General features: G+C 36.9%; 1 protein-coding gene across 1 annotated transcript in view; it reads left to right on the plus strand.

Moving 5' to 3' along the window:
- Wdr64 (WD repeat domain 64) overlaps positions 1-13,831 on the plus strand; it is a 136,758-nt gene that overhangs the window by 21,292 nt on the left and 101,635 nt on the right. The window contains exons 3-6 of the mRNA XM_047521396.1: positions 5,807-5,909; positions 8,526-8,629; positions 11,493-11,522; positions 12,878-12,988. Coding sequence (XP_047377352.1) covers positions 5,807-5,909; positions 8,526-8,629; positions 11,493-11,522; positions 12,878-12,988 — 348 coding nt within the window. The remainder of the gene's footprint in view (positions 1-5,806; positions 5,910-8,525; positions 8,630-11,492; positions 11,523-12,877; positions 12,989-13,831) is intronic.

Here is a 13,831-nt window from a genome sequence, read left to right on the forward strand (position 1 = left end):
GTTACCTTTGGAAGTTATTTTGAGAAGTGTGATATGGTGTTATTACAAGCAGAAGTAGCAAAATAGATCATTTCCGTAAGAGCAGATGTGCTGCATGATGGGATCTATCTGCACATAGAGTGTGTAGATACAGCTGCGAGATGCATGGGAGACAAAGAGCATGACTGATGTGTGTCTGGGAGGCAGCATAGGTGCTTAATGGACAGTTCTGAACTAGCAAGGAGGACACCTGAGTTCTGTTTTTTGTACTATCTCTGGAAAAAATCAGAAATTATTCCTTAAATGCTTATCATTGATGGTTTTTGCTGTGACAAGAATGCATGACAAGAAACAACTTAGAGAAGGGAAAGTTTATTTTGGACTCAGGGTTTCAGAGAACATCATAGCTGAAGGGCTTGGTGAAGGTTAGTTGCTTATCTGCTCGCCTCATGGTACCAGAAAGGAGGAAGAGGGAGGGAGAGAGAAAGGGAAGGGGAGAGACAGGGCAAGAAGGAGAGAAGGAAGGGAGGAGTGAGGAGGGAGAAGAGGGAGGAGGAAGGAAGGAACCAGGAATAAAATATAAACCCCAAAAACATGCCCCCAGTGATCAACTTCCTCCAGCCATGCCACACCTGCTTATAGTTAACCATCTATTAGTTCATTCAGATTAAATGGATGAATCCACTGATTAGGTTACAACTGTCATAATTGAAACATTTCACCTCTGAACATTCCTGCATTGCCTATCATGAGCTTTTGGAGGACACCTCACATCAAAATGATAACACTCTTTCCTACCTGATACTTGTTGCCATCTAAGTGCTTTCTAATCTTTCTAATCATAAGTAATCTAATTACAGACTTTCTCATTTAAGCATTACATCAGTGCATCAGATGGAGGTTATTACTGGTATCCTTATTTTCCAGATGGGGAAATAAGGCACAGAGAAATTAAGGAATGGCCTGAGGTTGTATGACCAGCTGATAGTAGAACCAAGATTTGGACCCATTTCCAAATCCCAAAGTACCTAATAGTACCTCACATGGGACATTGCTTGTGTATTTCTTCCCACATCTGTTCTCAGAAACCTACCTGATATGTTGTCATTATCTCCATGAAAATTACAAATCAGATTAAATGACGATCTATAATCTGCTTTTTGAAGTCAGGTATCATAGACACATGTAACACTATTTCAAATTAAATAACAGCACAAACTGTGAAGTTCTCTTATCCTGAGGAAACATTTGAATCCATTTGGATAGGAACCAAAAAGCATCTTCATTCCCATTGTCATTTCACATTATCATCTGAAAAATTATTTTTTTCATACTATTATGGAAGTTTAAATTGGCTGGCAAACATTTACAATTTTAAAAAAATGGTGGTTAATTTAAGTTGTACTAAGTAATGTTTATATGAGTTATATGAGGGTATAAAAGGAAGGATTCTTTTTTTTTTTTTTCTTCTTTTTTTGGTACCAGGGATTGAACCAGGAGTGCTTTACCACTAACCACATCCCTAGTCCTTTTCATTTTTTTTTTGAGACAGAGTCTCACCAAGTTGTTTAGAGCCTCACAGAGGTGCTGAGACTGGTCTTGAACTTGCAATCCTCCTGCCTCAGTCTTCTGAGTCACTGGGATTAGAGGCAAGTGTGATAAGCAGAATACTCAAGGTACCTCCTTTCCCAAGATTCCTGTTCCTGGTTATTCAGTCAAGCACTAATCTAGGTAATGCTGTGAAGGGATTTAGTGAACAGATTAAGGAACTAATCAGTTGAACTTAATATAGGGAATTTATACAGATTATCTAGTTGGGTTCCAATCACATGAGTCCTTAAAAACAAGACAGGAAGGAAGGAGATTTCAAGCATAAAGGGGACTTGAAGCTCCACTGCTATTATATATCTGGGCCCACATAGTAGGACCGAATAAGAAGCCTTTGGGAGCTGGGCAGCCCCAGCCGAGAACTAGTAAGGAAATGGACCTCAGGCCAACAACTCCAATGGGCTTAGAAGCCTAATCTTCTCCCAGAGACTTCAGTAAAAATCTTGTCTCTATTAGCTCTTTGATTTTGACCCAGCAAGACCCCTCTTGGACTTCTAATCTATGGAACTGTGAGCTAACACATAGTTGTTACTTTAAGTCATTAGGTTTGTGGTCACTTGTTTTGATAGCAATAGAATAATACAAAAAGGAAGTTGTCAAAGTTCAAAAGTGTCTATCTGCTGTTAGAATCAAGAGAAAACAAAACATCATTTTAAGAGCTCACCAGGAATGTAAGGAGGTGGGACACTTGGAAAAGGAAGCTGGACAACAGAAGAGCAAAAAAATGAGGACTGAGGATTGTTATCTGCATTGTGGTTGACTTTGAAAGGTTTGTTATTGTTGTATTTGTGTTTTTACAATGGAAGAGATTTGAATATGTCTGAAAGTTGAAAAGTCAGTAGAAAGGGAGAGATTGAAGATGCTGGGGAAAGAAAAAGGAGACAACTCTGAAGAGATGAAAGGGGATGGGATGCAGAGAACAGGTAACGGGGGAAAGGAGAGACATCGCTTCCTTTCAAAGGGATGAAGGAAGGAAGGAAGAATGGGGACAAGACACTAAAGAAGCTCTTGTCTTGTGGCCTCCATGGTTGTCTGAAGAAGGAGTTGAGGTCAGCTACTGAGAGTGACCCTGAGGTTTATAATAAGGACTTGCTTCTGTCTCCTTTGCTCTGAGTTTCCTTGGATTCCAGGAACAAGTCTGACCATAAATATCTTCTGATGAGTTGAAATTGCCCACCAGACAACAGCACCTTTCTTATTGCTGACAAGTCCCCATACCCATCCAGAAGTAAGTGTGGACCAGACCAGGCCTGATCAAGATCATCTGCTTTGACAGTCGTGCAAAGCCTCCAACTATGCAAATCCCCAACCCTCATCAACATGCCCCTTTCTACAAAACCCCTTGAAGGCAGTGCTAAGAACACAAGACTTATTCTTCCTCGTGTAGTGACACTAATGAAACAGACAGTATTACCCTATGTATATGTATGGTTACACGAATGGTGTGAATCTGCATTGTGTACAACCATAGAAATGAAAAGTTGTACCCCATTTGTGTACAATGAATCAAAATGCAGTCTGTAAAAATTTAAAAAAAATTTAATAAAAAGAAAGTTCCTTTCATGCTTTTCATCATTAGCTTTTCTGTTTGATTTTTGAGGCCATTGACTATACCTGATTTATTGGATTACAAGAGTCAGACCTCTGGCCTGGGACTGTGGTAATAGGTAGTCACATGTTTAATGAGAGTGGAGAAGGTTTGGCATTGCTCCTGTGGACACAATGCAAAAGATCACTGAAGGAGACATGGAATGATGGCCAAGAAGCTCTAAGACCCACTGAGACTGGAGCTCCAAAGGGATTGTTGGTCCTGTCTTTGGGCTGGGGGAGACCTTCCCCAAGTTGATCAGCCTTAGCAGCATGAGCACAAGGAATGCAGCAGCTGGATTCCTCCAGTGCTGAGGATTTTCGCCAGGCCAGTGCAGTGGTGAGAAAAAGACTGGAAATGTGTGGTTGAGAAGACAGATCACACACTCTACGTAGTGTAAGGAAGGAAACAAAGGCTGCAGGGACTGATGAATTTGGATAGGAAAAGAGCTGAATTTTTTTTCTGGTTCTAGTTGACCATGGAAGTTATATAACTTTTTCCCAGAGAGGTTCCATATGTTATCAGTTTAAGTCTTTCTTATGGGAGAAACCAGTTTAATCCCCAAGTGGACTTGTGATTTTAAAGTAAAAAGAGACTTATTTTCTAATTAGTGGTTGTAATCTTCATAGTACTAACAATTTTTTTCTATTCCTTTCACAATGCCTTCTAATCTAGGCTTTCTAATGATAATAACAGCTATTTAGTTTTAAATAACATATGTGGCAGGGGCAATGCAAAATGCTTTATAGGAGTAATGTCATTTAAACCTCATTAAAAAGAACTCATAAGTTTACCCTCTTATTCTATTGATGATGATGTTGCAACTTAAAAAGGTATTTGTCCAACTGAGTATCAGTTAGTTGCAGAGTACAGGAACTCAAAGACTGAGCCATCTGACTACACAGCACACTCTTTCTGCTTTTGTTTTTTATAGTACCAAGGATTGAACCCAGGGCCTTTCACATGCTAGGCATGGGCTTTACCCATGAACTACACTCCCAGCTCACAGCCCATGCTCTCACCGTAAGACTGTAAGACAGAGCAAAGGGGCGGATCAATACATGACCATTAACTGGATAATGCATCAGTAAGTGATGGCAGAGAAATTGCAACAACAAAAGATCACTGTCCACTCCAAGACAGATCTATTAAATACACTTTCTTTCTCCTTTCTCAGTCCTTTAGAATTAGATGTTAAACCCAGAGGTTTTATGCCCATGAAAAATAAACAATGATTTCTGAAAAATAATAAATTTGTTTATTTTTTATTGAGCATTGACTTTGCTGATGGGAAGAAGGAAAATATAAGAAAGGAAATCTTGACGACCCTAACTTTCCCACAGAATGAAGTCTAATGGTAAGAAGGGATTAGGGCAATCACCACATGTTCTAAGATTTGGATGTGGGTATGTAAAGGAAGAAGTAGTATCATATGTAAAGCAACAGATGATAAGATATATGATAAAATTTAATGCTAAGCCCACCTTTAACATTTAAATAAATTGTTATTAAAACAAGATGATGTGTGGTTGGCTTTAATCTACTATCAATTGATTCAGCTTACTCTCAAAGTTTGGTCCCTCATGGGCAGCTTGTTTCAGATGCAGCCTCTTAGACCCCACCCCAGACATACTGAATCGGATCTGGTAGTGAGTAGGATTCTGGGATGGTCAGTGGGCACACTGATGTTTCAAAGTACTCCCTAGTTCCTACCATTCTTTTATTAGCAAGGATCAAGCTAGTCTCAACTTTGTGAGAAATATTAGACATGTAAGAATTTAGTTTTAGACAATTAAAAAGAATTTTTTAAAAATTCTTATTTCTTTTGAAGTATCTCTCATAAATTAATGAGAATTTTATTTCTGTTTTTTAATAAGACAACTAAAGAACAGTGCTTTTGTTTTTGTTTTGGGACAGGGGCCTTGCTAGGTTGCCCAGGCTGTCCTCAAACCCTTGGGTTCAAATGATCCTTCTGCCTCAGTCTGTTGAGTAGGTGGGACAGAAGACACATGCCACTGCCCCAGGCCTGCAGCTATTGCATTTTACAAATTCCTTGCAGTTTAAAATTGTCATAATTTGATAATTTATTCACACATAAAGATCGCTTTTCTTTCAGGATATTCTTTTTATAGTAATTTATTCTCATGCAATGCCTAGAGAGTAAGAGAACACTTAAATAGATTTAGTCTCTTAAATTCCCAGAAAACCAGAATGAAATATCTGAACCAGAAAGATTCATGGAAAATGGGTATGAATAGTCATTTGAGAGTGACCAAATTCAGTGTGAAGATTCCTAGCTGAGGGCCTTCTTGATAGGGCAATTTGATTTATAAAAATAAGTGCCAGACCTTAATATATCTCTCATCTGAGCAAGGACACTGGCCTGGGAGATTGGTTCTTCCACAGGGGTTAAAAAAAATAAGTGATTATTCAGCAATCATGCATTATGAGCATAAAGTTTGTTAAATATATTAACAAATATTCTTTTTCATATGGGGAACGCCCTGACATTATAAAGCAAGGTGCTGGCTATTAATCTAAATTAGACCTTAGTCAACATCAACTCTGTTATTACTCTGCAGTCAATTCTAAGATATTGCACATGTTTATATGTGTTGTTTGGGATTTTAGATCTTTGGATACTTCTCTTCTCAAGATGACGCTCTTGCTTCCCACATGGATGAAGAAAATTTGGTTTTCCTTGTGTCTAGAAAACAGCGAATTGTTATTTCAGGTGATATTTTTTAGTTTACCTTCCAAATTAGTATGAGTTTTAATATTTTTTTAATTTTAAACATAAGTATTAGGAACATACTGTTTCCATAGAATCACCTTTCATTTTATTTGCTTGCTCATTTCTTCATAACTGAGAGGGAGGGGAAGGAGTGAAAATTTCATATTTCCTTATAGGAAGAAACTATACTTGAATGTGAAACTGAAATATCATTGCTCCAATGACATTAAGAATACTTCATTTATTTATGACTTATCAAAATGCAGAAATACATTCTACTGTCATGTATAACTAATTAGAACAAATAAAAATTTTTTTAAAAATTAAAGATGGTTTTTTAAGTGTGCCACATTTAAGACAATAGTTATTCTGAAAAAAAAAAAAAAAAGAACGTGAAGGTGAAAATATTTATGTATTCCTGAATAGGCTCAGACCTCAAGTTAAACCTCTCTACATTAGCTGCTCAATAATACATACTCTAGGACCAAGTGGAATCATATGTCTTTAAAATACTCTTAAAATTAAGTTTTTAGGTTAGGAGTGCCCCCACACTCTCACCCTCAATTATCTTAGGAGGCTTGTCCAAAATTGAGTTCGCCCAATCATGGGGAGGTATTAATCTCCATTTAGGAAGTTACCAATTTACACGTGTCTTCATATTTGAGCCAGGGATTTGGGAATTTCCAACCCTTTCCACTTTTGACATTTTGGGTTTTTTTCCCTTTATTCCATCCAATTTGGGAGAAGTTCAGGAAAAGACATACCCTTGAATATACCCTCTAGCATTCCATTCCATATCTAAAGATGAAGTGGATAGTCCAGGATGAATCTAATGGTCCTTTATAAAAGCATCTGGTTTTACTTCAGTCCTTTGTGAGCAAAGCCCATCTTTGAGCTTCATCTTTCCTTAGGCTAGCCATAGCCCAGCCTCTACCCTGGGAACTGGTGTCAAAGAAACAGACAAAAAGGACGGCTCTGGCCATCATTGCTGTTGAGCTGAGGAAGGGCCAGAGTGCAGAGAAGTGTTGCTGGCATCCTGAGTGAGAACTTTGAAAGCATTTTTCTAGATGGCGGACATAGTTCATTTATCCCTCAACCAATCTGTGTTAAGGTCTACAATGTGGATTGAGTACTTCTTCAAGCGCTGGGGACACAGACGTGGACAAACACACAAAGTCCCTGACCTCATAGAGTTAACATTCTCATGGGGAGAGACAGACAACAACAACACAAAACTCAAACAGATAACATATACAGTATGTCAGATGGCAATAAGTGCCAGAGGAGAAAAAATAAGCAGGTTGTGGAGAAAAATAAAGCAGGAATATAGGAAGAAGTTGTTTTGGGGATGGGAGCAGTAGGGTGACCTGGGAAACCCACACTGAGAAGTGGATTCAAAAACATGGAGGAAAAGAGAGAAGAGCTTGTATTTCAGGCAGGTATGGAGTGGATTGGTGGTTTCAGGGCAACAATAACAGAGAATGAGGTTGAAGAGGTAACAGTGGACATTAGGACAGATGTGCAGGATTCTGTGGACAATGCTGAAGACTTGTGAGTGAGAGGGAAAGCTACAAGAGAGCTGTGAATAGAGGAGAGGCATGATGTGAGTTATTCTTTAAATGCTTTTCTGGCTTATGTGTTGCAAATAGTCTACATTGGGGAAGGAATAGAAGCAGAATCACAGGGACATGGAATAGGACAGTGTTTCTCAATCTTTTTTTCATTATTGATCCCTAAGAAACCTGTTTATAAAATGATTTTTCTAATATCATTTTCTCCCCTAGCAACCTTCTCCATGACATTTTAATGCCTTAGATATTAATTGCTATGTATCTCTAATTACATACTATATGCACACCTGTGCTTTATACACAAAGAAAGTATAATTTACTTATGACCCCCCAACAACCAATTTACATTCCCATGAGGACTTTTCTGCGGATGTAGGCATGAGGTGGTAACACTGGAGCAGGAGATTTGTTCATTAGCCTTTCCTAAGTTTACAACTATAAAAGCTAAATCACCCTAAAGAGTTCAATATACCTGGCTTTATCATTCAGGATGTGGACATAGAAACATTAGAGTCTAGAGGTTTGTTTTTTTTTCCCCCAAAAGGTACACAACTTTTAAAAAGAAGATAATAGCACTGAATTAGTTTCATTCTTTTATATGAGAAATTCTGAAATAGTATTGGGTTTTCAGTCTCTAAATTTTCTTCTGTAAATCATGATGGTGACAGTTCAAAGAAAAGATTACTAAGAGATGTGAAAAATCTCAAAATAGAAATGACTTAAAAAGATGTTTGGAAAACTCGTTCTCTGAGAAATGTGCACACATAAGGGTGTATGTATGGTGTGTGGGTGTGTATCTTAGATTTTCTCTGTGAATTCATGCACCACATTTAGTTGGAAAGCTCTATATATTCAGATTATATCTCTAAGGATAATTAAAAAGCAACAGTCACTGGTTTTTATGGTTTTATTCTATTTTAATTTTTGAGTAATTCATGGCTTCCTAGCAAAATATTGTTGTCTTTTCTTTTTCTTAAGACTGATTTAACGAATGAGTTTTAGGGTCTTTAGTGCTGGAAGTTGAAATCAATATTATTATTGACAGGTAGTAGAAGACGGGATGTGATCAAGTGCATTGTCAAAATTCCTCAATTGGATATATTAATAACTGCTTCACAGAAAGGACTAATAACTGTCTTTAATGGCCAGGTAACTTGAAATTTTAGATTCTTCCCTCCCTCCCTCTTTTCTCTCTTATGTTTTCTCTAAGCATTATGCAAATGTTTCAGTAAAACAGAAGCTAAAACTTTATAGAGTTATTCTGAAAATAAAACCAAATATTTAGTAATGAGGAACCCTTGGGCAATTTTTTGAAATTTTGATAATTGCATTTGACATGGTTGCTCATTGAACCATGTGATATCAACACAATTAAAGGTTGATCAGAAGAATTTCTAAGCCAACCTACTTTGTCATTACCTGACCAAGTAAAGTCCCATCAAAAACCTTGGTCTTCAAGCAAATAAATGCCTCAAATTCTGGCTCCTCTATTTTCTAGCTATGATATGACATAGGGAATTTAAAGTATCGTTCTTATCTTTATACTCTCTTTTCTTATCTGCAAAATAAGGAATATAGAACTAGTTCTTTTTCTTAGAGGATGGTAGTGAAGATTAAATGAAATAATGAACTTTATGAATGATAAATTCCTATATGAATGTAAGGCATTGCTATTATCAATGTTATTTCCTTCTAAATTTATAAGTCTTGGACTTTTATTTTTAAAATACAAGAGACTTTAAAAGAATGTATGATGAAATATCCTATATAATATTTCTATGAAAATAAAAATGAATTTTTGGTGTTAAATATATTTAAAAAATCCATTAATTTATTTCCAATTAGTGACAAGCTTTATACAAGTAAAATACACTTAAAATAACCTATATATGATTAAAATATCCACAGTAATTTTCAGATTTCAGTAAAGCTCAACTCAAGGCACTTTTTTGAACATTGAAGTCACAGCCAGGCGATGATGATGACTCTTTCTCCTCCTTCTCTTCCCCTCCTCTTCCTCCTCCTTCTTTCTTCTTTTCCTATTTTGTTTTTGTTTGTTTGTTGTAGTACTAGGTACTCTATCACTGAGCTACATTCTCAGCCCTTTTTATTTTGAAACAACATCTCACTAAGTTTCTTGAGACTGGTTTCAAATTTGCAATCCTCCTGCTTCAGCCTCCTGAGTTGCTGGGATTACAGGGGTTCACCTGTAATCCACTCCCAGCCCAGGCAGCCAGATTCTGTCAGAGGAAGGGGCCACCTGGGCTCTGGAGCTGGGATTTGGAGTGTGGATGTAGAGTCTCGGTTTTAGCCTGGTGCAAAGCCAGCTGTTCACAGTACTCAATATTTCCATGCTCTGGTAGTTGTGCTGGTTAGATGAGTTAATACACATAAAGGGCTTAACATGATTATAAGCACCAGTAAGTGGTCTCTTTCTTTCTTGGTGCATTTTTTCCCTTCTCAATTCTCCTTTATTTTCTCAAAAACAGAATGAATAAGGTATCTAAAAAATAATTTCAGGAGGAAGATAATGATCTGATTATGTGAAATAAATGAGGTGGCATTATCATATTTCCAGAGATGCTTCACACATGCACAAAAGTGCACACACAAGCTTATAAAGGCACACATACATACTCAAAAACTTGCAGACACTCACATTCATTTCTTATAAGATAATGCAATTGGAGGGAAAAGATTGCCTAAAAATTAATTATGTGAAGATTTTATGCACCAGGAATAAATAATATTTCCAATGTTACATGCCTTACAAATATGATGATACATTGTACAAGGAAAGTAATTTGGAGGTGTAGATTATGAGGACAATGTAGTAAAGTTAGCCATTCATAGCTTCAAATATCTTTTATTAGGTTAATTCATAATTTAGACTCAACTGAAATAGAACAAATATAATTAAGGATTTTCTTGGTAATATAGACTGGAAATGTCATTAATAACAATTCTTGAAACCAAAGCTAGATTTTAAAAACTAAGAAGATAGCCATAGGATTCTGAAAATTTAAGATAGTTAAGAGGACTTTAAACAGGTGACTTCCACTAAAGATGGATGTAGAGAAATAGAAGAGGAAACCACAGGGGTACTGTTCTGCTGCTCAACAGTTTCCTTCCAGCATTTTCTTTTTCCATCTAGAAATAAGTCCCTGGTTGAAAAGCCTTTTTTAACTCTTCAGATGAAAGCCTCTGGGTGGTCATGACAAATAGCTTTACAGTTCTCCCTGATGTACTTTTCCTATTTCATATAATCTGCTCCTTCTAGGAAGCCATATCCTAGATATTTCCCAAGACCATCTGAGCACATCAAAAAAAAAAAAAAAAGGAAAAAGAAAAAAAGAAAAAAGGTTATTAAGATACTTCAACTCCAAGTTCTCATCTTGGGATTATCTTACCTCCAGGATATGGGAGGAGGCTTATACCTACTAGCTGTCTGCATGGAACAAATCTATGATTCTTAGCCAACTTAGTATCTGGGCATAATATTCACTCAGTGGATACTTAATAAATGAGGAAGTCCCCTCAACAGAATATTCTTTAAGTCTCTCAATAACTTGGAGAGAGATATTTCAAATGAAACAATGCTAGATTTTTCTACATCTCTTTATATTCCTATTGATCTCTTTAGCATTCTTGAATTACTCTTGTCATTGCTATTAGAATTTACATTTCCGACTTTTGGTATCAAATGTTGCTCTGAATAACTAAAGAATGTAAGTCTCCTGTAAGGTAGTGTGCAGGTAGAAGGAACAAAATAATTAGTCAAATGTAAGACTCTTAGGACAGTCACCAGGCCTAACGACAAGCCACCAAGGTATAAGCCTGTTTCAATGCATACCGAGCTACATTATTCAGGGGAGAGGCAAAGAGGAAAATAACTCATGGCAGGTAAAAGAAGTGAGATTAATCCAAGGAGACAGTGTGTTTTCATAGATAGCATTCTCATATCTAATTGTAGGGCCAACTAGGTTTCATTATTCTCTTCCTTTATTCACAGATGAGAGTTCAGAACAGCACCAATATTTCAGTAAGTACATTTTAAAAATTTCTAATAAAGTCCAAGTTAGGGCTGTGATGCTGATTCCTTCATAATTAATCAAAATATCAATGAAGTACCTGAACAGGCTTTGACTATAAGATGTTTCATACATTGTTTTTTAATTAGGATCAAAAACAAACCTGGAGGCCGGGTATGGTGGCACATACCTGTAATCTCAGCTACTTGGGAGGCTGAGGCAGGAGGATTGAGAGTTCAAAGCAAGCCTCAGCAATTAGTGAGACCCTAAGCAACTCAGCAAGACCCTGTCTCCAAATTAAATATAAAAAAGGGCTATGGCTCAGTGGTTATGCATCCTTGGGTTCAATTCCCAGTACCAAAAAATAAAAATTAAAAAAATCCCTAAACCTGGAAAAACAGCAAAGAAGACTCAAGTCTTGCTTCCTGGAGTTCAATTATCTGCAGAGAATTGCTTGGAAACTGATTACTCCTTGGAAATTTCAATTTAAGAACTTCTCCTAAGTTTGTCTGAGCACCTACTGTGGAGGGCTATAAAAAATGATACAACCCAAATTATGAAAACAAGGAGATAGCCTGTGGAAATAATTTGAGAACGTTTTATTTTAAATTTTAAAGTAACATTAAAATTCTAGTACAATTTTGTGATTCATTTAATCCATATCACTGATCTGAACGGTAATCTTCAGCAGCTATAAAGCTACAGCAACTTGTTTTCTGAATCCTACCATGGGTTTATTAGAGACAGGGAAACGCTCTGAATGAACCCATTGAACTACAAAGCAGGGTGTCATGCTGTGTGGCAAAAGGGTGTGGATTCTCTTTAAACCTGAGCTTCCATTTCTAAACGGAACAAATTCATTAGAATTCCTAACAGGTCTTACAGAAGATTTCAAGGGCACATTTGAAACTCATGGAGCAGTTTCTGCACACTAGGCATTCATAAGTGGAAGTTATTGTTTCTGTTCCCCAGGGTGTTGGTATTGATTTTACAGATTCCAGCTATGCTAGCTTGGTGACTTTAGGCAAACTCCTTGTTCTCAACTTATCATTGTCAAGTGATCTTTAGTTAATAGTCTGAGCATGCACCAGGGCCAGAGAACCTGTGTAATCAGTGCCCCAAATCTAGTCTCCCTGTGCTCACTCTGAAGAACGAGTCTCAAAAAAGTGAATAGTGCAAACACTGGCAGCTCTTTCAGCTGCAGTGTGTTTTCCAGGAGCAGCACCTAGACTAACTTAATCACTCTCTAGCTAATGACTTCTCTGCAAAATGGGTTTTTTAACATCAATAACTTACTCTTTAGTATCCACCACCATGTCACAGAAGGAAATGCATTATGACTCCTAGTTCTGTGCTTTTCTATCAGGATACTTCCTGGATTACAGGATGTGATTACCTCTCCCAGCAAAAACGAATTGTTGCCACTACAGAAAGGACTATCATTGTCTGGGATTATAAAGCACAAGGAAGCAGTCAGGTACTGTGCCAAGAGAAATACTCAAAATAAATGAGTATCATTTCATATTGGTGAGGATATAAACAACACAGTTTCCATAGTGAACGTCAGCTTCCTCATATACAAAATGAGAGGACTTCACTAAGTAATTTCTCAGATCAAGTTCAGTATTAACATTCTGTGGTTAAAAGGAAACATTCCTCCCATTAAGTGCATGTTTAATTCAGGGGGTTTTGCCTGGTTTTGATTTTGAGAAGAGGGTAATTCATTCTTCTTTTATATCCTCTGAATCCAAGCATTATCTTTCTGGTTATGCTTTTCAATAGCTTTCTCTCCAGTCCAACTTCATTCAGTAAAAAAATTATAAAAATCAAATGCCTGATTCTGGAAAGAAGTCTAACAAAGCAGCCCTTTTGTGACTGGGATATTACTGATTAGCTAGTCCACAGTGTTTCTTGAGCGACTTGCATTTACAAGTAATGGACGTGTTTTCTGCCTTCAAAAACCACTCAGTCTTGAAGGACCTCATGAATAAACACAATTAATAACAAAAGGATATCAAATTATACAGTAAAAAAAAAAAGCAAGTACAATAGGGGTTCAGGGAGAAGTAAGATTGCTGAGTATTAGGGCTATAAAAAAATCTTCATGGAGCAGGCCGACTCTGAAGGACGTGGAAGATTAACTAATTATTTAATCTTCTTCGCTTCCTTACCTGTTCCTACCCTCGGTGAGAAACAAAACTTTTTTTAAAAAATTATTTATTTTTTTAAAATTTTTTTACAGACTGCATTTTGATTCATTGTACACAAATGGGGTTAGAAGCTAAACTTTTTGTGCAATTTGTCCTGCTATTGTAACCAA

Source organism: Sciurus carolinensis, chromosome 12 (assembly GCF_902686445.1).
Source record: "Sciurus carolinensis chromosome 12, mSciCar1.2, whole genome shotgun sequence".
Classification (NCBI taxonomy): Eukaryota; Metazoa; Chordata; class Mammalia; order Rodentia; family Sciuridae; genus Sciurus; species Sciurus carolinensis.